Source organism: Microcaecilia unicolor, chromosome 1 (genome assembly GCF_901765095.1).
Source record: "Microcaecilia unicolor chromosome 1, aMicUni1.1, whole genome shotgun sequence".
Lineage (NCBI taxonomy): Eukaryota > Metazoa > Chordata > Amphibia > Gymnophiona > Siphonopidae > Microcaecilia > Microcaecilia unicolor.
The window spans coordinates 21,336,757-21,364,204 of NC_044031.1; the positions used below are offsets into that span (position 1 = coordinate 21,336,757).

Below are 27,448 nucleotides of genomic sequence, written 5' to 3' on the forward strand. Positions count from 1 at the left end.
GGACCAGAGCTGAGAGACAGACAGTGAGCGAGAGAAGGGCCGAGCCTGCACAGCTTTTAGCGCTACTTCCGGACCACGTAACCCCGACTTAGTAAGTCCGACGTGACTTTTTAAATTCGGAGGCAGGGGGCCTGGAAGTGGAAGGGTGGAAAGGAGGGACAGAGGGGGGGACCCTGGAACTGGGAGGGAGGTTAGGAAATGTTTTTTTTTTTAAGTAGTTTTTTTTTTTTTAATTTTGCCGTTGTGTAGCCGGAGAAAGATGTTGTGCACACGTTCTAATGTCTCTGGTGACGTCAGCTGGTGGTTATGAATGCAGCCAGAGACATTGGAACGTTGGGAGTGCAAATTATTATATTAGAATACTATCACACTCAAATTGATCACATCAATGAAAAAATAGCCAGTAATTCATAGTCTCTCCTCACAAACTGGCAGCAGCTATTAATCACAGGTTAAAAAAAACCCCAAACCTCCAGTATCTATCTTCTGTTAAACCAGTCAAGTGTATTAAGCAAAATATCTTTTCATGGCAGTGCTTAAGCTGCATAAACAGTGAAAATAACTTGAAATACAACTGTCAATGTTCACAGTCTGGTAATTAAAATATAGGTTAGGCGGGGAGAGGGAATTTCCTGGGTGGGCCTATAATGCTAATATCCATATATAGGCAAAATGCCCATTTATGGACGTGACGCCTAGCAGTAATTCAACAATATCCCACTAGAGGTCACAGTGGTATTTTGAGAGCTGGAATCACCAAGGTGGGAGCGAGTGGGCATCACGTCTGCCACACTAGACCTGAGGGTCCTCCCCACCCTAGGTAAGTCCAGGGTGTTTGATGGGGGTGGACGTTTTTGGGAGTTCTAACTGGGGGGAGGGGGTTGATAACATATGGGAGGATTTTCTGGGGGTTCTTGTATTGTGGGAGATCTGTCAGAGGGGTTGTGAACCAGTGGGGCTGTGGGGGTGCAGTGCACGGGGGGGGGGGGGGATTTGATGCTGGTTACATTGCTGCAGGTCAGAAGCTGTATACAGAGGAGGATGTATTTCTCGGGGGCGCTTTTTAGAGGGAACACCAATTTTAGAACGCTGCTTCTGTGTGTGTGTGTGGGGGGGGGGGGGGGGGATATCTGTTTGTTTTCACCATGTGCAGCTTTCTAAAATCACTGTTCTCTCTAAATATGGAGGGACTTAAATGTTTGGTCCAGCACCTGTTTTTATGAGAGGCTGTATGTTAGTCAGAACTTCCTATAAAATATTGTGGGAATTCTTCACGTGTTGACTTGGATGTTAAAATTCCCTTCTCTAATATGTAATTTCACTGCAAACCCCACTGAAACAGGTCAATTAACAAGGGGAGAGTGCACTTTCCCTTTCCTCTTAAATAGGCCTGACACCACCAACCAGCCATTTTCTCCTTCTCCAAATCCCAGCGCCCAGATCTTTCTCCCTTCCTTCCTCCTTACCAGTACTTCCCCATACCATGCACATGGATAGAAAAACATAGCCACCCCCCAACCCCAAACAGGCAAAACGGTTTTCCTTGGGCCATCCACAGGCAGCACTTTTTCCTCCTCCCCACCCCCCAGAGGCAGTATTTTCTTTCTAGCCCATCTTCCCCAGAGGCAGCATAACTTTTTTCCTCTTGGCCCCCTCCACTGACAGCACTTACCCCAGGGGCAACTCATAGCAATCTGCAGCCTGAGGCTAGGAATGAGGTGGTATTCCCCCAGGCACCCAAAAGAGAGGGTCCCCTGAAAACTCTGATCAGGAAGGAAAAAAAGAATGCAATTTATATATTCCTAAGCAATACAAAAAAAAAAAACCCTGCCAACATTGGTTATACTCAACAAAAATGATCTGAGTTAAATTATGTTGCCTGGAATGCTACTATTAAAAGAAAAATACTGACCCCTGACTCTGCATTGTCACAGTGTTAAATGCAAGCAGGTGGAAATATTTTTTCACTCAACGAATAGTTAAGTTCTGGAACTCTTTGCCGGAGGATGCGCTAACAGTGGTTAGAGTATCTGGGTTTAAAAAAGGTTTGGAGAAATTCCTGGAGGAAAAGTCCATAGTCTGCTATTGAGGCAGACATGGGAAGTAACTGCTTGCCCTGGGATTTCTAGTATGGAGTGTTGCCACGATTGGGTTTCTGCCAAGTACTTGTGACCTGGCTTGACCGCTGTTTGGAAAATAGATGGACCATTGGTCTGACCCAGTATGCCTACTCTTACGTTCTTATGTATTCTGCATCCACAGGAGCCTTCCTCATGCAACAGTGGGTGCAGAGTGAACTAGAGCATTTCTACCAGCTGTGTTCCCAGATATTCAATGTCAGGCCATGTCCAGTCTCTGGAATTGAATATCTGGGCATACGCAGTGGGATAAAGCAGAGCTGGTTAAGTGCTTTATCCTCTTTCAATTCACCAGACAAAAATATTTAGATTGTGATTATCGACTCAGGAACAGCCAGACACTTTGTTTAAAGTAGATGGGATTTTGTCTGCGTGATAACTATATAAGATGTTTAGACCACTGGTGTTAATTAAGTTTGAGTGGCGGGGGCCCTTGCCCCAGAGCTGCTTTATGAAATAACACAAAACCCTGCAAAAAGACACTCAAAACCTATACAGAAAACTTAACACACCAGAACAGCTCTAACCCACATAGTGCAATAAATATTACACTGGGCCCTAGAGCACCAATATACCTGCTACTGGGAAACTGGAACAACAGACAGTACATAGCAGCAGAATCCTTCACCTCAGTTGTACATGCGGAACATGGACAGACCCTCACCCGATGCAAAATAGGGGACCACATAAAAAAAAAAACATGCAGAGAAAAACTGATATGGAGACCCCTCCCCCCTCCCTCCACCCAAGACAGCCAGACTACAAGCAGGGGCAATACTAGTAAGAGAGAAATAGAAATGTACATATATTAAACATAATTTTTTTCTTTTCTACCTTTGTTGTCTGAGCACGTTAATTTTCAGATTTGGCTGGTCCCAGTCTCTTCCACTTTTCCAGGTTGGCTTTTCCATTTCTTCCCTTGTTGTCTTCCTTACCTTTTCTACATCTGTCTGGTGCTGATCGTTTGTTTTTTCGTTCTCCCCCACCCCCCCACCCCATTTTTCTCTACTCCGTGTTTATCTCTCTCTTTCTCACCCTCTTGTCCTTAGTCTTCATTTCACATTTTATCCCTCTCAGCTTTTTCCATCTTCCTCTCATTCCCTCTCCAGCACTCCCGTTGCCACTTCTGTCTCTCATTTCCCAATCTCCTACCCCTCCCCCCAGCTTTCACCCACTTTCTTGGTCCCCCATTCTGTGTAGCAGCGCTTTGGAGTTGAAGCTGGACTTGGACAGTAGAAAAGTAGACGATCAGAATTGAAGGTTTGGTGTACTGACTCCACAGCCCTGCTCTGTACTCACCCTGTTAGCCCTCATCTACCGTCCACTGCATCTCATCACCCTATCAGCCCTAGCTCCATCCCTGACTCTCCTTCCTCCATTGCCTCCAAGGCCATTCTACCATCTCTTATCTTATATCCCATGTCCTATTGTCTCTCTTTCACAATCTTTTCAGCCCCATTTCCACCCTCACTCAACCCATTCAGAGACCCCCACCCCCTTTCAATTCCTCATCCTCTCTCCAGTCTCAGCCGTCCCCACAGTCAAACCCTTTTCTCTTATCCCTCATTTGTCACCCTCACTCATTCTCCCAACCCATCGATATACCCCCACTCATATTTAAAATCTTGAAACTCCCACTCCCATTTCTCCTATCTGTAATTCCCTGCTGTGCTCCTCAACACTCTCCCATTCAGTCATCATTTTTTGCTTTGTTCCCCTTCCCTCCAAACCCTTAGTCCCATCCATCTTCTGCTCCTTCTCCCTCCCCCCACCCATGCCCTCTAGTCCCATCCATCTTCCGCTCCTCCCTCCCTCCCTCCCACTCACTCACTCACTTCACCTATCCCATCCATCGTCTGCTCCCTCTCTCCCCCCCATACCACATCCCCTAGTCCCATCCATCTTTGCTCCCTCCCGCAACACCTACACCCCCTAGTCTCATCCATATCCTTCCCTCTCCCTCCCCAGCACACCCCTAGTCCCATCTACTCCTCCCCCCCACACTCCTAGTTCCAGCCACCTTCTGCCTTCAGTATCTCTTATCCATTCTCCTCTCTTCATGTCCCCCATCATTCCTTCTGTGCCCGTCTCTGTTCTGTCCCCCACGTCTACTGCTACTACTACTACTTAACATTTCTAAAGCGCTACTAGGGTTACGCAGCGCTGTACAGTTTATCATAGAAGGACAGTCCCTGCTCAAGGAGCTTACAATCTAAAGGACAAATGTACAGTCAGTCAAATAGGAGCAGTCTAGATTTCCTGAATAGGTATAAAGGTTAGGTGCCGAATGCAACATTGAAGAGGTGGGCTTTGAGCAAGGATTTGAAAATGGGTAGGGAGGGGGCTTGGCGTAAGGGCTCAGGAAGTTTATTCCAAGCATAGGGTGAGGCGAGGCAGAAAAGGCGGAGCCTGGAGTTGGCGGTGGTGGAGAAGGGTACTGAGAGGAGGGATTTGTCCTATGAGCGGAGGTTTCTGGTGGGAACGTAAGGGGAGATGAGGGTAGAGAGGTAATGAGGGGCTGCAGACTGAGTGCATTTGTAGGTAAGAAGGAGAAGCTTGAACTGTATGCGGTATCTGATCTGAAGCCAGTGAAGTGACCTGAGGAGAGGGGTGATATGAGCATATCGGTCCAGGCGGAATATAAGACGTGCAGCAGAGTTCTGAACAGATTGAAGGGGGGATAGATGGTTAAGTGGGAGGCCAGTGTGGAGTAGGTTGCAGTAGTCAAGGCGAGAGGTAATGAGAGAGTGGATGAGAGTTCGGGTGGTGTGCTCAGAGAGGAAAGGGTGAATTTTGCTGATGTTAAAGAGAAAGAAGCGACAGATCTTAGAGTCGAAGATGACTCCGAGGTTGCGGGCAGATGAGACGGGGAGGATGAGGGTGTTATCGACTGAGATAGAGAGTGGAGGAAGAGGAGAAGTGGGTTTTGGTGGAAAGACGATAAGCTTGGTCTTGGCCATGTTTAGTTTCAGGTGGCGGTTGGACATCCAGGCAGCAATGTTGGATAAGCAGGCCGATACTTTGGCCTGGGTCTCCGCAGTGATGTTTGGTGTGGAGAGATACAGCTGGGTGTCATCAGCATAAAGATGATACTTGAAACCATGAGATGGAGATGATACTTCCCCTCTGCCCCCTGTCCCTATTCCCTTCAGTCAGTATCTGTGTCCCCATCTTTCCCCCTGTGTTCATGTTCCACCTTCTGTCCAGCTCCTCCCTCTTCTTTCCCCTTTCTCTTGCACCCCCACCTCAGGGCCTGCATCTCTCCCTCTCCTCACCGCTGCCCCCTCTCTCCATGGTACTGCATTTTTCTCTCTCACTATGGATCCAGCATCTTTCCAAATATCCCCCCCCCCAAACACATGCACACATCCCATTGTTCTTTGCCCCCTATTCCAGCATGTCTCTCTTTCTCTTTTTTTGCTCTAGCTTCTCTCCCCCATCAGAGCTCTCACTTCCCCCTCTCTCTCCCTGCAGTCTGGCATCTCTCTCCCTTACCCCTCTCCCATTAGACTTATCTTTTTTACCCTTCCCCACCCCTTCCAAAATTGTGGGTATGCGCATCTGTCTCTCTTCCCCCCCCCCCCTTATAGCCCCGTGGGGTCCAGTATCGCCCTCCCCTTGCAATCTGGCATCTCTCTCCCTTATCCCCCTTCCCCGTGGTCTCTTTTTTTTTTTTAACCCTTTCCCACCCACCCAAAAAACTGCAGGTACGCATCTGTCTCGCTCTTCTACCAGCCCTGCAGGGCCCATTATTGCCCCCCCACCACCACCCCCACTGCTGCTGCTACTGCCGCAGCACTGGAGTCTTCCAATCTCTCTCTCCTTCCAGCCCCGTGGCCCCCTCACCGAGTCTTCCAGTCCCCCGAGCCACCGGTAGCCTCAACGAGAAAGCAGCTTTTGAAGCCCTTCTCTCTCCTACAGCTTCCCGCCTAAGCAGGAACAGGAAGCTGAAGGAGAGAAAGACTTCTGGGGCAGGCCTAAAGCATTAAAGCAGTGTGTATACTGCTTTCTTGCTGAGGCTGCCGGCGGCTCAGGGGGGATTGGAAGACATGGGGGTGGGGGAGCGATACCAGATGCCGCAGGGCTGGAAGGAGAGAAAGAGAGATTCTGCCTATAGCTGCACCACTCAGTCAGGGCAATGCCAGGCAGGAAAAATGGGGTCACAATCCCAAGGGTGGCAGCTCGTTTGACTTTTTGATCAATATCTGTTTTAATTACGACTGAGTCACAGAAAAGTTGCCTATATGACCACTGGAGGGATTAAAGTCTGAACCCCTCCCACCCCACAAAGAAGTGAAAGAGACAGCTTCATACGCTATGGCCAGTCCCACTACAGCAGCAAGCAGGTCCCTGCAGTCACCTAGAGGTCGGTACAGTACCCCTCTTGCTGATTTTGGGAAACCTAATGCAGTTTTCTTAACCCCAGGAACAGGCTCTACGACCGTCATTCCTGACATTATATCCCACATTGAACAAGGGGAAGAGCCGTATATCAGGGATGTACCGGGACCAGAAGAAAGAGAAACTGGGCAAAGCAACTGCTCAGGTGAGTGGGGTAAAAGTCTGAGATGAAGTGTGGCTTGTCTTTATCTGAGCAGGAATGAGGTACTCAGGCCCTTAGATGGGGGCAGAGATCTATTTTATTTATGGTGAAACCTCTTTATTGCTATATAACAACAGTTCCTTGTCATCAGCAGCAGATGAATCCATTAACTGATGGGTTGTATCCACCTACCAGCAGGTGGAGAAAGAGAACACTGAAAAACCACAGTGACCCTCGGAACGCTAGCCCCTTCTTCTGCCTTCAGTATTTCTCTATCTCCCAGCAGGTGTGGACTTCTCTTGATCAGCTCCTGGATTTCTGCCTGGGGTGGCTCCTGTGCTTTGTCAGTAGAGCGGGGGTGTTGTGGCTGGTGGTGCCCACTTTGATGGCATACTTGGTTTTGTTCTCTGTCCCTGCCTTACCCCATCTCCCCTCCTCCCGGAGTTCCTCTGTTGCTGCCTGCCTCCAACTTTCCTCACAGCGTAAAAAAAAAAAAAAGGGTGCGCTTATACAGCGTTGCTATTTCTGAGGCGTTCTCCAGAGGTTCTGGTGCAGTGCAGCTTGACCGGCGCTCGTTGACTCGGTCTTCTACTACTACTACTATTAGCATTTGTATATCGCTACCAGACGCACGCAGCGCTGAACAACTGACATAGAGAGACGGTCCCTGCTCAGAGAGCTTACAAAGTAAAACAGACAGACAAAACATTACGGGCAAGAGAATACAGGGTAAGGAGGAACAGGGAGGAGGAGGACAAATGGGAAGCGGCTAGGAGCCAAAGGCAGCAGTGAAAAGGTGAGCCTTCAGTATAGATTTAAAAACAGGTAGAGATGGAGCTAGACGTATAGGCTCGGGAAGACGGTTCCAGGCATAAGGTGCAGCAAGATAAAAGGAACGAAGTCTGGAGTTAGCATTGGAGGAGAAGGGGGACGACAAGAGAGACTTGCTCAGAGAGCGGAGTTCACGGGGAGGAATGTAGGGAGAAATGAGAGAGGAGAGATAGTGAGGGGTCATAGAGTAGATACATTTAAAGGTCAGTAAGAGAAGTTTGAACTGTATACGGAAGCGGACAGGGAGCCAGTGAAGTGACTTGAGAAGTGGGCTAGTGTGGGCATAACGATTTTGGCGGAAAATAAGTTGAGCTGCGGAATTCTGTACAGACTGGAGAGGAGAAAGATGATTGAGTGGAAGACCAGTGAGAAGCAAATTGCAATAGTCCAAGCGAGAAGTAACGAGGGTGTGAATAAGAGTTTTGGTGGCATGTTCAGAAAGGAAGGGGCGAATTTTGCTAATGTTGAAGATAAAGAAGCGACAGGTTTTGGCGATTTGTTGAATATGAGCAGAGAAGAAGAGTCAAAGATGACTCGAAGGTTACGAGCCGAGGAGACGGAGGATATGAGAGCCATTAACAGAGGTAGAGAATGGGGGAAGGGGGGGGAAATGAGAAGTTCAGTTTTAGCCATGTTTAATTTGAGATGGCATTGAGACATCCAGGCAGCAATGTCAGACAAGCAGGCAGAGATTTTGTCTTGGATTAAGGTTGAGATTTTAGGGGTGGAGATGTAGATCTGAGAGTCATCAGCGTAGAGATGGTAATGAAAACCATGAGATGAGATCAGGGCACCAAGGGAAGAGGTATAGATGGAGAAAAGGAGTGGACCAAGGACAGAATCTTTAGGCACACCTACTGAAAGCGGAAGGGAAGTTGAAGAGGATCCACCAGAGTGAACACTGAAAGTACGGAGTGAGAGGTAGGAAGAGAACCAGGAAAGGACAGGGTCCTGGAATCCAAGCGAGGACAGTGTATCAAAGAGTAATGTGTGGTCAACAGTGTCGAAAGCAGCAGAAAGGTCAAGAAAGATGAGGATGGAGTAGAGACCTCTGGATTTAGCCGGAAGCAGATCATTAGAGACTTTAGTAAGTGCGGTTTCAGTAGAGTGAAGAGGGCGAAATCCGGATTGAAGTGGGTCAAGAATGGATTGAGGAGAGAGAAAGTCAAGACAATGGGGGTGAATGTTGCGTTCAAGTAATTTGGAGAGGAAAGGGAGATGGGGCGATAGTTGGAGGGACAGGTAGGATCAAGTGAGGGTTTTTTTAGGAGAGGAGTGACAATAGCATGTTTGAAGGTCGTAGGAACAGTTGCAGTGGAGAGTGAAAGATTAAGGATGTGAGATGACAGGGATGATAGTAGGAAAGATAGTTTTAAGTAGGTAAGCGGGGATGGGATCGGAGGAACAGGTAGTACATTTAGAGGAGGAAAGAAGAAGGGCAGTTTCTTCAGTAGAAACTTCTGAGAAGGAGGAGTAAGAAGGAGAGAAGGGGGTGTGGACTAAGGGAGAGAGAGGTGGGGAGGGTTTGGATGAAAATTCAAGGTTAATCTTACGGATTTTATCATGGAAGTAATCAGCTAGAGTCTGTGGAGAAAGAGAAGGGGGGATAGGAGACGGAGGTACTCTGAGAAGAGAGTTCAGTGTGGCGAAAAGATGTTGAGGGTTAGAACCGAGGGAATTAGTCAAATGGGTGAAGTAATCCTATTTGGCAAGTGAAAGGGCAGACTGGAAGGAGTTCAGCATGAATTTGAAATGGGTGAAGTTGGCAAGGGTACGGGATTTAAGCCAAGAACGTTCTGCTGAGCGGGTGCAGGAGCGAAAATAGCGAATTCTAGAGGTTAGCCAAGGCTGGGGTTTGGTACGCCTAGTAGGACGGGGCATGAGAGGGGCAAGAGTGTCGAGCAGAGGAGAGAATAGTATAGTATCGTAGGAAGAAGTAGCTTCATTGACAGACTTAGAGAAGGTGGTGGTAGAGAGACGGTTGGAGACACAAGAGGATAGAGTAGAAGGGTCGATAGCTTGAAGGTTCCTAGAGGTGGGGGTTGATATTGGGTGGGACTGGGGAGGAGGGTGCTTAAGAATGAAGGTTAGTAGGTGATGGTCAGATAGGGGGAGCTCAGAGGAATAGAAGCTGGAGGGAAAGCAGTTAGAGGAGAGGATAAGGTTGAGACTGTGACCATTTTGGTGAGTGGGTGCTGAGGAGCATAGTTGAAGATTGAATGAGGACATTAGGGTAAGGAATTGGGAGGCATAGGAGTCGGATGGATTATCAACGTGGATGTTAAAGTCCCCAAGGATAATGGAGGGGGATGAAGGATTAAGAAAGAAGGAGAGCCAGGCGTCAAAGTTGGTGAGAAAGGATGGAAGAGACTTTTCAGGGGGGTGATAAATGACTGCTAGACGGAGAGGCAAGGGAGTGAAGAGGCAGATAGAGTGGACTTCAAAGGATGAAAAAGAGTGAGACTGGGGTGGGAGAAGAGGTTGGAATTTGCAAGAGGGAGAGAGCAGAAAACCAACGCCACCACCGCGGCCAGCAAGGCGAGGGATGTGAGAGAAAAGATAGTCATCATGGCAAAGGGCTGCAACGGAAGTAGAGTAATCAGGGGAGAGCCAAGTTTCAGTTAAGGCAGGTAGATGGAGGGAGCGAGAAATGAAAAGGTCATGAATGTAGGGAAGTTTATTGCCGATGGAGCGGGCATTCCATAGGGTGCAAGAGAAGGGTAAGGAGGAAGGTGGAATGAGAGGAATAGGGATGAGATTGAAGATGTCGTGATGTGGTCTGCATAAGTAAGGAGAGGGCAGAAGTGGAGGGCCAGGATTGGGATTGATGTTTATGTTAATTTATATACCGTATCTTATTGCAACTGTCACCGGCTGAGAGTAAGAGAAGGAGTAAAAGAGAACGGAGGAGAGTAGGAGAGGTGTGGTCACGAAGGCGTCGAAGGCGAGAGGTATTCAGGTAGAATGGGGAAGGCAAAATGGAGGGAAGAAAGAGATGAAGATTAAAAGCTGAGAAGGAGGAAGGGGGTAGGAGAGAAGGTGAGGTGATGAAGTCAATGGATGGGAAGTGAGTTCCTGTAATGGAGAGAGGTAGGGGGTGAGGAAAAAGATTAGGAAGGGACAGGACCAGGAAGAGGATATGTATAGGTGCCGTATATAACGACTGAGGTACTATCAGGAGCTAGGCGGGAACAGCAGTTGAAACTGCAATTGAGATTAAAGGTGTTAAGTAGAACAGCAGGTAAGCATCAAGTCAATACAAGTCAAATCAAGATGATGTTGAAGATGACAGGCAGGACTGGAACAGGTGAGGCTGAAGATGATGCTGAAGATGAGCAGATGAAGCTGAAGACAAGCAGGACTGGAACAGATGAGGCCAAAGATGATGCTGAAGGTGAGGCTGAAGACGAGTAGGACTGGAACAGATGAGGCTGATGATGATGGTGAGGATGAGGCTGAAGATAAGCAGGACTGGAACAGACGAGGCTGAAGATGATGCTGGAGACGAGCAGGACTAGAACAGATGAGGTTGAAGATGATGCTGAAGATGAGGCTGAAGACGAGCAGGACTGGAACAGGAGGACGTAAGGCTGGAGCAGTTGAGGTCGAGGGCAGAGGCTGAAGATGAGGCTGAAGACGAGCAGGACTGGAATAGGAGGACGTAAGGCTGGAGCAGTTGAGGTCGAGGGCAGGCAGGACCAGGACCGATGAAGATGATGCTGAAGGTGAGCAGACGAGGCTGAAGACAGGCAGGACCGGAACAGATGAGGCCGAAGACGATGCTGAGGTGAGCAGAATGAGGCTGAAGACAAGCAGGACCGGAACAGATGAGGCTGAGGATGATGCTGAAGGTGAGCAAAATGAGGCTGAAGACAGGCAGGACTGGAACAGATGAGGCCGAAGGTGATGCTAAAGATGAGGTAGAAGACGAACAGGACTGGGGCAGGAGGATCAAGATGAGGCAGAAGACAGGCTGGACCGGACCGATGAGGCTGAGGACAGGCAGGATTGAGACAGGAGGCTCAAAGGCTGGAGCAGATGAAGCCGAAGACAGGCAGGACCGGACCGATGAGGCTGAGGACGGGCAGGACGGGAGCAGAAGGCAGAACAGGCCAGAACAGCAAGACCGAAGTGCTGGCAAGGATCTCAGCGTGACGAGGATCACAGGACTCGAGGGCCAGAGAGAGAGGACAGATGCAGGACTCACCTCATAGTCTCCTCAGATCAACCCCAGCAGCAACTCAAGGACAACGATGCCAGCGTCGATGATCTAATGTACCTGCCGTCGCCTCAGCTGTTAGCCACTAGCCACTGCCAGCTGCCCCATGATCTCACCCTACACCTCAGGCCGATGCCGCTCCGGTCACCGCACAGCGAAGCGAAGAAAGAAACCCAGCTGCCACGTGGCTGACGGCCTCACGGCGCGCAGCCTTCTCAGCCCGCCACCTCGCCATCCGCTGCGCCTCACGGCCGTCAATCCCACACTGCACGCACCACCGACCATGCAGGAGCGAGTCAGGAGTCGGGACGCTGGGCAGCCATGCGACAGGCAGCCCCCGCGGCACCAGGACCAGACCCGAGGGAGACCGACGTTGGAGACTGCGTCCCGGTCAGACACGCGACCAGGCAGCCCCCGCGGCACCAGGGCCAGATTTGAGGGAGACCGACGATGGAGTCAGTCTCGGCTAGAGCGGACTCGGAACCCCGATCCAGCCCGTTCCAATGTCCAGACAATGAAAGGCCAGGAACTGGCGACAGGACCGCTCAGAAAGGGCCAGGTAGGTTAGGCCTCCTGGGGAGCTCATTAGAGGGCTTGGTGGTTGGTTGGTCATCTTGCATCTCAGAAGTCTTCTGAGATGAGAGTGGTGCCCAGCTCCTCCGGGGAGGTTCCCGCAGACAGTGTTCTGTGCGGGATAAGTTTTGGTGCGAAGCCGCCATTTTATTTCTATATTTCCATCCAGTCGGGCGATGGCTGCTGAAGGATTTAAGCGCTGCTCCCGCTGTGGTAAACTCAGGTCAGCAGCGGGGCTTTGCAGTACGTGCTCCTTAGACGCTCGTGCTAGTACGGGCATTGCGAGCGGTGATTCTTCCCGCTCGATGGAGCTGACAGATGGTGCCATTTTAGAAGCGCCGCGTGACTCGACCCTCGCTGGTGCGGAGGAGTCTGGTGGGGGATGCCTCGTGCTGAGGCTGCTAGAGGAGCTCCATCATCCGCTTCTCCTAATTCGGGGGCAGAGGGCCAGGGTGAGTTTTTCTCCCCTGATTTTGTGCTACTGATGCATAAGGCCTTCATGTTATGTTTAAATCATGTTTTATTATCAAACATTGTGTGAGAATAATACAGTCAACATTTGTCTCTAAGTACAACCATTTCCCACAGCTTTTCATATTCTAATATGTAAACATTTTTTAGTTTTTCCCCCCTCCCCCTACCTGTATCTAGCACATTTATATTCTAATAATCAACTTGGTAGGTAATATCATATCATAGGTATCCTATCTTCCCTCCTCGAGCCCTACCCTCCCCCTTCCCCATTCCCACCCTACTCCTTTCCTCTTACAAAGTCCTTCTTATTGGTGTCGAAAACATTGCCGTCAGGGATTCAATATATAACTTCATGCTGCCGGTGTCATTGTATTCCAGAACGGACTCCATCGTTGCTGGAATTTAACGCCCATCTCTGAATCAAGGTCCTTTATGGCTATACGTTCCATACATAACATGTGTATCATACGTGTCCGCCACTGCTGTAACGTGGGGAAGTGGTATGACATCCACTCTGATAATATCATCTGTTTACCAACAAGTGTTGCTCTCAGTGCAAAAGCAGTATAACCTCGTTTACTTGTCTCTTAGATTGTAAGCTCTTTGAGCAGGGACCGTCCCTCTATGTTAAATTGTACAGCGCTGCGTAACCCTAGTAGCGCTTTAGAAATGTTAAGTAGTAGTAGTAGTTTAGGTTTCGTCGCCAATTTTGGTTGTCCAAAGAGCAAACTAACTTCATAGTGCCATTTGTGTCCCCTGTTGGTCGCCGTTGCTACGATCTGTTTCCAGAACTTCTGGATATCCACACAATGCCAAAACATATGGCCCACCATTGCACCAGGGGTCCCACATTTTGGGCATTCACCCCAAGGTGACAGTCCCATATGGAATGCTCGTCTCAGTGGAATGTGCAAGCGAAGGGCCATCTTGTACTGTAACTCCCAGTGTGTGGTAAAGTCTGTAATTCTTCTGATCTGCAGTATGTGAGCTTGTAGCATTTGTGCAGTTATTGTAGTTTGTAAGTCCAGGGTCCAAGAGCGTGCCAATTTCTGGTAGTCCAGCTCCAGAGCCGTGTCACGTATATGTCTATGGTGATATGTCATGGGTACTTTCTGTTGTGACTCCATAGAGTAGGCTGAAGAGAGTTCCTTTTGTACGTCCTCTGTTAATGAAGTCCATGGTAGAGATAATACATAGTGTCGCAACTGTCCATAAAAGAAGTTATCACAGGTAGGCAAGCCATATTCTTTCTGCAGTTCACAAAATGGTCTGATGTGGCCCTCTCTAGTCACCACCTGGAGAAGGTATACTATTCCTTTATTTTTCCATCTACGAAATACAGAGTGCATTTGTTCCGGTATAAATGAGCAGTTATCACATATAGATAAATATGGTGTCACCTTTGAGGAAGAATGGTGCAAGCGACATACCCATTCCCAAACTGCTTTTGCAGTTGTTAAGATCCACCATGTACCATGTAGATAGTTACTGAAATGTATCCCAGGTATTAGGCCCATCTCTAGGGACGTGTTAGTATGGAATATATATGTCCATCTCGGGGCAATGACCATATTAAATAATGCGATCCTACCCAATAGAGTCACAGGGAGTGCACCCCAGGCCCGCAAGGTCTGTTTGGTATCAGTAAGCAATTTATGTATGTTAAGATCATATAATTGAAAGGTCTACCGGTATGCATACTCCTAAGTACTTGATAGAATTTGTCTCCCAAGCAAGTGGGAATTTGTCTGTCCATCCTTCATGTGGGCCCTTTACTCTATTTCAAGGGCTACTGTTTTAGTTAAATTCAATTTGAACCCTGAAACTCTGCCAAAATGCTCTATTTCCTGTAATAATGAGTCCATGGATCTAGGGGGGCTCTGTCAATGTCAGCAATAGATCATCTGCAAAGGCCAATACTTTTATTGTCTGGCCGGCCATTTGCACTCCAGATATAGCTTCCTGTTTCATTAATGTACGTAAAAGTGGTTCTAATGACATCACAAAGAGAGCAGGTGAAAGAGGGCAACCCTGTCTGGTCCCCCTCATTATGTTAAATTCAGCCTCTCTTATACCATTAACCAGAACACTCGCTCCCGGTTTACAATAAAGAGCTTTAACTGCTTGCATAAACCAACCCCTAATCCCCATCATCTTCATGGTCTGAAAAAGATATTCCCATCCCACCCTGTCGAAAGCCTTTTCAGCATCTGCACTTATTACTACTGAGGGGATCTCTTGTCCCTGGCATGATGCCATAGCTAACAACAGCCAGCGGACATTATGTGTTGCCTGCCTATTTTTAACAAATCCCACCTGTTCAGGACATATCAATCTGGGTAAGCATTTAGCCATCCGCTCTGCCAACATTCCCGCCAGAATCTTGGTATCAACGTTTATTAAGGAGATTGGGCGGAAGTCTTCTGCTTTATTTAATGATTTCCCCGGCTTAGGGATTAACGTAATTAAAGCTGTATTGGCATGTTGTGGGAATGTTCCTGTGGCTACCTTTGTAATATTCCAACAATGCCATTTGTGCCTCTAGGGGTAGGGTCTTGTAAAATTCCCCAGTGTATCCATCAGGACCCGGTGCGGATCGATATTTTAATTTTTTTATTGCCTGTTGGAGGTCTTTTAATGTTAGGGGGGCATTGAGTATAGCCTGGTCTTCTTGTGTTATTGACGGGAGACCTGCCCGTATTAGATATTCCTGTATCTGTTGCTCACTCACTGGCTTTTCAGCTGAATATAATTGAGCAAAATATTTGGTAAAAATGTGTCTAATACCTTTTTGTGTAACTATAAGTTTACCATATTCATCCCTCAATGTCGCCACCGCTCGGGACCCCCCCAGTTCTTTATTACTTTAATCAGTAGTCCCGCTTTATTCCCATATCGATGTAGCTTATATTTATAATATATGGAAGATCTCATTTCATTTTCATGGAGTAGGGTATTAAGGGTGACCTGTATAGTCTTCAAGTGTTCTAATGTAGTCTGAGTGGGTTTATGAATGTGGGCATGTTTGGCTCTCGACAACTGTTTTTCCAATCGCAGTATAGTCGCTGCTCGGCGTTTCTTTCTCATATTACAATAAGCAATAATGTCCCCTCTAAGCACCGCTTTTGAGGCGGACCAAAACAAGACCGGATCCGTTTGCGCATGTTCTTTATTATAAAACGCATAATCTCCCCATTCAGTCAGCAAATATTCCTGGAAATGGGGGTCCCTGTCTAGGTATGCTGGATACCTCCATCCTGCCCCTCCTACATTGTCACCTGGTATTTCCAAGTCCAACCACACTGGGGCATGGTCAGAAATCTCTTCTGGTCCTATATTAGCTCCCCTCACTTGATGGAATATAGTTCGATCTAGGAAGATATCGTCCAGTCTTGATAACGTGCCATGGGCCCTAGATCTGTAAAGTCATGTTCTCCTGGATGTAATGCCCTCCATACATCTACTAAGTTTAGAGTTTTTATGAACATTTGTAGTTCTCCTGCTCGTTGCCCTGAGTAGTGTGCTGACTCTGGGTTAGTAGTGTCAGCTTTTGGGTTTAGAAGTAAATTAAAGTCCCCCAGAACCAAAGTCCTACTTATTTGATGTTGGAGACACCTACTCCCCAGGGTCCGGTAAAACTCCTTGTCATGTTCATTGGGCCCATACACTCCCACCATGAGAAATTCAAAGCCCTGTATCCATACTCGTAATATTAAGGATTGTCCCTGCTTCCCCTTCTCCACCACTGACACCTTACTTGCTAATCCCTTACGAAAAAGGACTGCTATTCCTCCCCTTCGACCTTGGGCAGCTACTGCATAACATTCTCCGACCCAGGCTCTTTGCAGTTTAGCATACGTTCTTCATCACTCAGTCGTGTTTCTTGAATACAGGCAATATCCACCCGGTATCTTTTGAGGGCTGTTAATATTTTACTCCTTTTTGAAGGGGAGGTTATGCCCCCCACATTCCATGTTATGACTCTGAGCAGCATGGTTGCGTTTTTAAATGTAAATCCCTCTTTTTGTCAATCCTGGAGTCCATTATTAGGAGAAGTCCTATATATGTCCCTATAATTAAACCCCTGCGGCTTACTTTTACCCTGTCCTTTATCCTCACCTCTTTATTCCCTTAATTGTTCTGTTTACCTGTCTTATCTAGATTGTAAGCTCTTTGAGCAGGGACTGTCTTTTGTGTATGGTGTACAGTGCTGTGTATGCCTTGTAGCGCTATAGAAATGATAAGTAGTAGTAGTAGTACTTGTACAATATTTCCTTTCGAAGAGTCTGTCCGACTCCCAGTATTTATTATCTGGAGTAGGTCCTTCCCTTCCTTTATCCCCACTCCCCCCTCCCCCCCAAACCAACACATACCCTTTTTTCAGCCGTCTGGTCATACCAGCGGGTGAATTGTGACTCCAGTGAACATCTGAGGTCCCGAGTTCCCCAAGGTTTTTAACATTATACAACAACTTTCCACAGAAAATATTCAATGCTTACATTTAACAGCGTGCGTTATCAAACATATAAATTGCGAGTGACCGTACTCACCCGCAAATGCGCAGTAGACACAGAACCAAGGAGCAACACTCCAAGCCCCGCCTCCACCAGCAGCTCCTGTTCTGGACGTAATGCAGCCAATAGGGAGGGAAGGAGGGGGCGTGGAAATAGGAGGGGGAGGAGCCATGTACATCGGAGGTGCACAACAAATCTGCAACTACGGAGGAGGGCATGGAACTCGCCAACGGGCGGGACGGTGGAGGCGTGCAAAACGGCGCAGGATGGAGGGAGGGAGACAAGGGTGATGCAGTACACACACACAGAACAAGTCAGGAACAGAGGACAGTTGGTGGAAATCGGAGGGAGAGGGGCGAAGGAGGGGGCGTGGACATCCCTGGGGGAGGGAGGGATGATGGACAAGCACAAGTATAGGAGCAGAGAGAGCAGCAGTGTAAATCGCTGGGAAATGGCAGGCTCTAGGGAGGGACAGCAGGACCACTACTATTTTCACTCAGACAACAGGAAGGAGGTCTGTTGTTGGACATGGGTATGGAAATCGGAGCAGGAGGCAGGACAGGAGGGGGCGTGGACATCAGAGGGGGTAGGGAGGGAGAGACTGGACAAAAACTAGGATAGCAGCAGAGGGAGGAACCGTGGAACAAAGATAACCAATGGCCAGAACCGCTACCATCCGGGGAGGAGCCAATGCGGAGACCTGGCCAATGAGAAACTAATGCAGGAGAGAAGAGAACCACCAGAAACAACAAGTATGGGGGGGGGTGGGGGGAAGAGACCGGCACGCGACTGCAAAACGAGCCTGCCTTTCAAACTGCTCCAACAACTGCCTATAAGGAGACACTGAACCTCCACTGACACACAGCTCCAACAACTGACTACAAGGAGACACTGAACATCCACTGAGACAGGGAGTACTAACAGCTCACTAACACTCTCTCTCACTCACTCACACACTCTGTCTCACTCACACACACACACACAGCTCACTCTCACACTCACTGTCAATTTCCCACATAAAAACACTTTCTCTTTCATTCTCACACACTGGCACACACACAATATTAAACGAAGGGGTGGGGGAAGGCAAATAAAAACAAAACCCTGATTTGCACCTTGCAACAAATGGATATAAGGAGCCACTAAACACCACCACTGTGACAGCTCACTCTCATGCTCTCTGTCTCTTTCCCAGAAAGACACACTTTCTCTCTCACTCACTCTCTCACCCAAGCACACACACACACAATATTAGAAGAAGGGGTGGGGCAGGCGAAACAACAACGAGCACTGATTTTAACCTAAACAAAAAAAAAACCCATAAGGACCAACTGACCCACTCCACTCTGACACCTCACTCTCATGCTCTCTGTCTGTTTCCCAGAAAGACACACTTTATCTATCACTCGCTGACTCACAAACACACAATATTAGAAAAAGGGGTGGGGGCAGGCAAGTGAAAAAAAAGCACTAATTTGTACCCTAAAATAACTCGGTATAAGGAGCCAGTGACCCCCTCCACTGTGACAGGGAGTCCTAGCAGCTCACTGACACACACAAACTCACTTTTCAAAGCTCACAAACACCGGCTACAAGGAGCAACTAACACTCACTCTCTAATACACATACACGCTCTGTCTCTCACTCACACAGACGCACACACACACACTTTCACACTGCACACTTTGTCTATCACACACACACACACACACAAAATATTACAAGGAGGGGGGGCAGACAGCAGAAAAAACATCAAACCATTGACCCTCCACTGTGACAAGGAGTACTACCACCTCACTCTCACACAGACACACACTTTCTCTAACGCTCTCTCTCTCACACACACTCAGCTACAACAACATTACAACTGATTTGAACTACTGTGACAAATCAGAACAAGAAAAGGACTGTAACAAAACAGAAACACTACTATTAAAAAAGCAACCTAAAACAACTAATATGCCACGACGAAAACTAGACACCACAGGAACTGAGCAGGCAGCTCATGATTTAGAATTGAAGAGGAGGAAAGCTCAAAGAGGTAGAATTAGACATGAAAATAAAACAGAAACACAAAAACATGCAGAAAAGGAAAGAGTACGTAATTACAGAAAACATCGCAGTGAACTATAAAAACACTAGTAAAAAAGCCCCGTTTCTGATGCAAATGAAACGGGGGCTAGCAAGGTTTTCTTCAGAGTGTGCATGTGGGAGTGTATGTGTCCCTGCCCTCTGCCCTCTCTCCCTCCCCTCCCCCCTCCGAGTCCAGTCCTTCAGTGTTGTTTCCTGCTGTTCTGTGTTTGTGTTACAGAGAGAGTGAGGGCATCTCTCTCCCCTCCCCCCTCTGAGTCCTTCACTGTTTCCTGGGATTTCGTGCTGTGCTGTTTTCCTTCACTCATGGGGAAACCGGATATCTCTGGCGCTTCACACTTCCGGCTGGAGGCTTCAGTGGTGCCTTTTATATATATAGATATATAGATGAAGAAAGACACAGACGTCAACAATCAAGAATCAACAAACACTTAATGGACCTTCAAATGACAAGACACAAAGCTTCAAGAACATTACAGGAGTTTCAGGAAAAAAATATAAACAGTAGCAGCCTTGGCAACTTTTGCGAAATCTGTGAACATTGTCATGCAAAACACTTTAAAAATGAGAGACCAACAGATAAGAAGTTTAATGTTTGCTGCAATAAAGGGTCTATACATTTACCGCCTATAACTACAAATGAATACATTAAGAACTTGATGACTGCACAAGATCCAGATTCATGCTAACTGAGGATATATTTGGAACAACATTGTTATCAAAAGATGTTGAAACATACTCAAGAAGAGCTATTTTATTCCCCCAAAATGAACATGTCAATGAAATCAATCTACAAGTTCTGAGTAAGCTGAAAGAGAAAGAAAAAGTTTACCTCACTTCAGACAAACTCATCAGTGAGCATGGTGATGATGTCAGCGAATACCCAATTGAATTCCTTCACACATTACATCCTTCAGGCACTGCCCCTCATACATTGAAAATCAAAAAGGGAGCAATTATTATGCTATTGAGGAATCTAAATACTAAAAGAGGTCTTTGCAATGGAACAAGACTGATTATTACAGACTTAAAACCAAACTTAATACTGGCTAAATTCATAACTGGCAGTGCACAAGGTGAAACAGTATTCATTCCACGAACAGATCTTATTACTGATTCTGGACTGCCATTCCAACTACAAAGGCGTCAATTCCCTGTAAACCTTGCATTTGCAATAACTATTAATAAATCACAAGGGCAGACATTAGACAAGGTAGGAATATACCTACCCAACCCTGTATTTAGCCATGGACAACTATATGTTGCCTTTTCAAGAGTCAGAAAGGCTTCAGACGTTAAAGTGTTAGTTAATCAGACATCAGAACAAGGAAAATTGATCCAAGGATCAAATTCTGTGTACACAAAAAACATTGTATATAAAAGTGTACTGTAAAAATCATTTATTAAATGTTTTCCCCCATTATTTAATTTCTTTTTTTCATTAATCGATGGAGGGGAGGGCAGGGGACAGAGGAGGGTGGCTGCACATGGGGTGAGGGAAGAGGACAGAGGACGGTTGCTGGACATGGGGGAAGAGCAGGGGACAGAGCACAGTTGCTGCACATGGAGGTGAAATTTAAAAAAAACCGCCCGTTTTAACGGGCTTAACGGCTAGTCATTCTATAAACAGTTCTTAATTCAGGCCGCCTCCAGGATTTTATTATCCGCTAGATATTTCCTGGCCTCCGCTGCAGTGGGGAATGACTGCCATTTTTCCTGTATGTATACTTTTAATTGTGCTGGATACTGTAAGCGAAATCGGATATTCTTCTGCGCCATCATTGCGCAAAGAGAGTGCAATTGTTTTCGTTTTTCTTGCACTGTAGTGGAGTAATCCTGAAATATTAAAACAGGTCCTGTTGTTATGTTTTAAAGAGCCTTGTTTAAGCTTGAAGCCTTGTAGGATTTCTATTTTGTGGCGATGGTTTAGCAGTTTTGCTATGACTACACGTGGTCTGGTTCTGTCTTCCATTCTTCTGCCCATGCGGTGTGCCCTTTCCATAACAACTGGGCCCATTGTGTCTGTGAATGCTAGCTCCTTAGACAGCCAGGAATCTAGCCACGTTTCAAGGTTGCGCTCAGGGAGGGCTTCATCCAACCCAACAATGCGTATATTATTCCTGCGCGCTCTATTTTCGTAATCATCCAAGAGGCTGCGCTGGTCCGCCAATTGCTGTCTCAAATTTATAATGTCTGGACCGAACCCCCGGTTGTCATCCTCCGCCGCCGAGACCTTGGTTTCCAAGTTTCCAAGCCTGATACCGAAGCCATCTAGCGTTGTTTGGTAAGCCTCTAATTTGTTGTTTAAGGCTATCCATTTAGGCTCCCAGGCCCTCTCGATCGCCTGCGTTAGTTGTATCAATTGAGTCTCCGTGAATGTAGGCCCTAGTGGCGCGATCTCTTCCGACTCCTTGGCGTCGCCACTACCCCCTTTATGTTTGTCTTTTTTCAGCGATTTTTGCGTCATAATTGCGGGCGGGGATGTGAGGTATTTGTCCATATAGTGGAATCGCGTTTCTTTATTTCTTTCCGTGAAAAGTAATTTTTAGGGGGATTTGTGCCTCGGAGCTTCAGTATCGAGCTGCTTCTCAGCTCATGATGTCACCGGAAGTCCTAAGGCCTTCATGTTAAAAAGAGGTCTGCCGGAGGTGTCTGACACTGCGTTGCGCTCTGGATTCCCACCAGGTTTTGATAGCCCAGTGATGGCTGCATATTTTAATTCTTCCCCTGAGCATTGGAAGGATGCTAAACGTAGATGGGTAAATTCCCCGTCTGAGAGTGGCGCCTCTCCCCCCCCCCCCTTGTTCAGGCTGTGGGGAGTCTGAAGGATCTGGCAGGCCCTCATTGATGGATGATCCAGGTGAGGGTCCCTGTTTGCCACAGGACTTGGATGATCCTAATGCGGTTCAGATTTTCCACTGCGATGAGCTGCCAGCTCTCATTTCTGACGCCTTGGAGGCCCTTTCTATTGATGATCCTGCCGAGGGCGATGCCTCCTCTGTTAATCCTAAGAAGCCTTTTTGGTCTTTTCCTGTGCATGACTCCATCCAGGAGCTTATTTCAGCTCAATGGTCTGACCCTGATGGGCCTTTGAAAGTAGCCAGGTCTATGGGTCAGCTTTACCCTCTGAGTGAGGATCACTTGGCCCTTTTTGGGATGCCTAAAGTGGATGCGTTGGTCACGGCTGTGACTAAAAAGACCACTCTTCTGGTGGAGGGAGGGGTCGCATTGAAAGACATGCAGGACTGGCGGCTAGAATCCGCGCTGAAGCGGTCCTTTGAAATCTCGGGCCTTTCCTTAAGGGCGGCTATTTGCAGTTCCTATGCAGCCCAGGCCTGTCTTTCCTGGTAACAACAGGCAGTTGATCAGCCTCTCTGAGGTTGCCCCACGTATGGAGTCTGCCCTGTCTTTTTTGACTGATGCACTTTATGATCTGGTCAGAGCTTCGGCAAAGCAGATGTCTGTGGCGGTTTCTGCCCGCCGCCTTCTTTGGCAGCGGGATTGGGCAACTGACATGGCCTCTAAGCAAAGGCTGGTGAGGTTACCCTTTCAGGGCCTTCTGTTATTTGGAGAGGAATTGGAGAAGATTGTTAAAGACCTAGGGGATTCTAGTCCCAACGGTTACCTGAGGATAGTCCGAGGCCTTCTTCCAAAAGTCCTGTGTTTCCCTCCTTTTCCAGGCCTCGCTTCCGTGAAGCTCGCAGGTATCGCCCGGGGCGCTCTGCTGGGTTTCTCAACGTGCCTATTTTCAGCAGAGGAACTCCTTTCACTCGGGCAAGCGTTCCGCAGCAGCCGGCCAACGGCCAGGAGTTCAGGGGCATCCTCCACAATGATGGGACGCCGGTCCACTTGTCGATTTCCTGCAGTAGGAGGTCGTCTTTCCCTCTTTCTTGAGGAGTGGACCAAGATTTCTTCGGATCAGTGGGTCCTAGACCTGATCAGAAAAGGTTACCGATTGGAATTCGGTGCCCCGGTGAGAGATGCTTTTATGGAGTCCCAATGCGGCACTGCTGTCAAACGGGCGGCGGTAGAGGAGACCTTGCAAGTCTTGCTGCACCTCGGAGCGGTTATTCCGGTGCCTCCTGCCGAACGCGGCTGCAGTCGCTACTCCATTTATTTTGTGGTCCCTCGGAAAGGCAGGTCCTTCAGGTCGATCCTCGACTTACGAGGAGTCAACGAGGCCTTAAGAGTGCGACACTTTTGCATGGAAACCCTGCGCTCAGTCATTGCGGTGGTACAGCCAGGAGAGTTTCTCACGTCTCTGGACCTCAAGGAAGTGTATTTGCACATTCCTATTTGGCCTCCGCATTGGCGGTTTCTCCGGTTTGCGGTTTTGGGCCAACATTTCCAGTTTCGGGCCTTGCCTTTCGGCCTAGCCACAGCTCCCCATACCTTTTCCAAGGTGATGGTGGTAGTAGCTGCCTTTCTCAGGCGAGAGAGTATCAGAGTTCACGCTTATCTCGACGACTGGCTCATCAGGGCGGATTCGGCAGATGAGAGCCGACTTGCTATGTCCAGAGTTATAACGGTTATCCAGACTCTGGGCTGGGTGCTCAATTTGCCCAAAAGTCACCTGACCCCCTCTCAGTCTCTCGAGTATTTGGGGGTCCGGTTCGACACAGCCTCAGGGTTTGTTTTTCTCCCCGACCACAGGCGATGCAAGCTTCAGAATCAGGTCCGTCTGCTCCTGCGGATGCCTCGCCCTCGAGCTTGGGACTTTGTCCAGCTTCTGGGGTCGATGACGGCCATCATGGAGGTGGTTCCCTGGGCGAGAGCTCATATGAGGCCACTGCAGATTGCTCTGCTCCAACAATGGTCTCCGATCTCCCAGGAATATCGCCGACTTAACGTGGCTCCCTGCGGCCCGGCACAGTATGGATTGGTGGCTCTCCGACAGGATGCTGCGACAAGGAATGCCGCTCGCGCTTTCTTCTTGGTGCCTGGTGATAACGGATGCCAGCCTTTCGGGCTGGGGAGCTCATTGCCAGGGAAGCTATTCTCAGGGTCAGTGGACACCCGTGGAAGCGGGGTGGTCCATCAATCACTTGGAACTGAGAGCGATATTCCAGGCTCTTATGGCCTTCCAGAAGACTCTGAAGGGGCTTGCTGTCTGAGTTCTGTCAGACAATACGAGAGCGGTGGCCTACATCAATCATCAGGGCGGCACTCAGTGCAGGGCCCTGGCCGCGGAGGCCGCTCAGATTTTCCACTGGGCCGAGCTCCACTTGCACCTACTGTCCGGAGCTCACATAGCAGGTCAGAGCAACGTGCAAGCCAATTTTCTCAGCAGACATCAAATCGACCCGGCAGAATGGGAGCTGGCAGAAGAAGTTTTCCTTCAGATTTGTGCCAAATGAGGGACTCCCGGATTGGATCTAATGGCGTCAAGTGCAAACGCCAAAGTCCCTCGCTTTTTCAGTAGAAGAAGATATCCTCGCTCGGCGGGGTTGGATGCACTGGCTCAACCCTGGCCCTCGGGCCCCCTGTATGTGTTCCCTCCTTGGCCCTTGATAGGGCGAGTCTTCATGCGGATTCAACTGCTCCGGGGATTGGTGATTCTCTTCTCTCCGGATTGACCAAGGCGTCCGTCGGCTGATGGTGGAGGTTCCACTTCCTTTGCCTTTGGTGCCGAACCTGTTGGTTCAAGGTCCGGTGACTATGGAGGATCCCTGCCGATTTGGTCTTATGGCCTGGCTCTTGAGAGGGCGCAATTGAGAAATAAGGGCTACTCTAACAAGGTCATCTCCACTCTCTTGCAGGCCCGCAAGCGGTGTACCTCCGTAGCTTATGCTCAGATATGGCTTAAGTTTGCGGCGTGGTGTGTTCCAAAAGTGCTCACACCCACGCCGGCTACGGTCTCGCCGGTACTGGACTTTTTACAGGACGGCTTACAAAAAGACCTGGCTTTCAATTCCCTGCGGGTTCAAGTGGCAGCATTGGCAAGCTTCCGAGGGAAAGTCTCGGGCTTGTCCCTTGTGCTCATCCGGACATTGTCCGAGTTCTCAGAGGGGTGCTTTGGCTCCGTCCTTTTCTTCAATTCTCGGAGTCCGGAGTAACGGTACGTACAGTGCCTTCCTTCCTGCCTAAGGTGGTTTCAGCGTTTCACCTAAACCAGCCCATTTTTTCTACCTTCCTTTTCTAGGGAGGACTTTCCAGATTCCTTTGGACAATTGCGTCTTTTGGATGTTCGCAGAGCTCTGTTGCAGTATCTATAGATGTCAAATGACTTCAGGACTTCTGATCACCTTTTTGTATTGTTGACAGGTCCTCGACGCGGGTGCCCGGCATCTAAGGCCCGTTGGCTCAGGGAAGTCATTTTTTTTGCGTATCTGCTTTCAGGACGGTCTCCGCCTGAAGCGTATAAGGCGCATTCCACGAGAGCGATTTCCTCCTCGTGGGCTGAAACGGGTGCCCTTTTTCTTCAAGAGATCTGTCGTGTGGCTACTTGGGCTTCTCAGCTCTCGTTTGTACGGCATTACAGGCTGGATGTTGCAGCGAAGCAGGACGCGCATTTTGGAGCGCAAGTGCTTGCTCGCGGAGTGGCCTGTTCCCACCCTATGTAGGGAGTGCTTTTGTACATCCCATCAGTTAATGGATTCATCTGCTGCTGATGACAAGGAAGGGAAAATTAGGTTCTTACCTTGGTAATTTTCTTTCCTTTAGTCACAGCAGATGAATCCATGATCCCTCCCTGTCTGACTTTGTTTTTTGTTCAGATTTCTCATGCAGATGTTGTATCACATTGGGAGGAGTTGAAGACCAGCTCTCAGAGCTTCTACATGCTGTTCTATTGCAGGAGGTTGAGATCGTCCTTCCTTGGTGTGGTTATTGCTCCGGTTCTGGGGCTTTTGTATGCTGTGAGGAAGGTTTATGTTATTTTACCGTCCGAGGGTCACTGTGGTTTTTCAGTGTTCTCTATCTCCACCTGCTGGTAGGTGGATACAACCCATCAGTTAATGGATTCATCTGCTGTGACTAAAGGAAAGAAAATGACCAAGGTAAGAACCTAATTTTCCCATGAAATGCACATTTTGCAAATACACAGAAAAGTAGATCAGACCCCCATTCCCCCATCCGTCCCCCTCTAAGACTACCCTGTTCTATGAATTATGTCATTCAGAACATTAAGTCCAAAGTCGAGAAGACAAGAAGCCCTATGTGAGTGGGATCTTCGTATTCAGATCTCCAATGTATTATTAAATTACACTTGAGTCACCGATAGTTTTCTGTTCAGTGTGGTAATGAACGTGGCAACATTTCATTCTCCAACCTTCTCTGCATCAAACTCCCTCCCCTTCCAATCGATATTGACTATCATATTTATTAAACATCTAAATAACCTCACAAACATTTCAGGAATATTAATGAAATCATTTTGTTCAATAGAATCCCACCGACAGCTCCACTTTGCTGTTTTCTCTGTCTGCCATTGTACCTTTATCAAGTGGTTTGCAATGTAGCCTATGTTTTTAGTGATTGAATTTGAAACTTATGTAACCCCCCTGCCTCCCTATGGCCCTCAGTACAGGGTATTCTGAGCAGGAGGTAGGCCTGAGATTTGGGGTGGGGGGGGGGGGGGCTTTGGCAATATAATCCTGGAGTCAGAGTACCCCAGAATACCACCCCACTAAACAAAAGCAGGTATCTCTGTCTCTCTCTCTCTCCCTAAATATGAAGTATGTGAGACCTATCTGGTCTGTTTTTATTTTCACGGGGCCTGCAAATCTAGCCAGGGAAAAAACCCAGCCCTGAGATTCAAGCAAGGCACAGTGCAAAAGTTAAAGAAGCCAACAGAATCAGGATGCAAAAATAAAGAACAAATTAGCACATGCAAGTGATACAAGGCTGAAAGGAGAATACAGAATAAACAGAGCTGATAGAGCAGGCAAAACAACGAAGCACCGAGCCGAGCCTGCAATCAGGGCTGCGGTTTTCTTGCACAATTGGGCGGCTTTCCGTGACCCGCAGTGGCTTTTTTATGCCATTTGCTGGTTGCAGTTTTTGGGCAGCTTTCGGTTTGGCCAGGGCGTTTTTTTTCTTCTTGGATTGCGGTTTTTTGACCCGC

At 48.1% G+C, this 27,448-nt stretch overlaps 2 protein-coding genes across 3 annotated transcripts in view; one reads left to right on the forward strand and one right to left on the reverse strand.

The window, feature by feature from the left end:
- The window catches only part of LOC115463276 (zinc finger protein 271-like), a 972,359-nt gene that overhangs the window by 224,109 nt on the left and 720,802 nt on the right, over window positions 1-27,448 (reverse strand). The window lies entirely within an intron of this gene.
- LOC115463404 (oocyte zinc finger protein XlCOF6-like) overlaps window positions 1-27,448 on the forward strand; it is a 60,545-nt gene that overhangs the window by 1,509 nt on the left and 31,588 nt on the right. For both annotated transcript variants that reach the window (XM_030193872.1, XM_030193880.1), the window contains exon 3: window positions 6,565-6,684. In XM_030193872.1, the coding sequence (XP_030049732.1) occupies window positions 6,565-6,684 (120 nt within the window). The remainder of the gene's footprint in view (window positions 1-6,564; window positions 6,685-27,448) is intronic.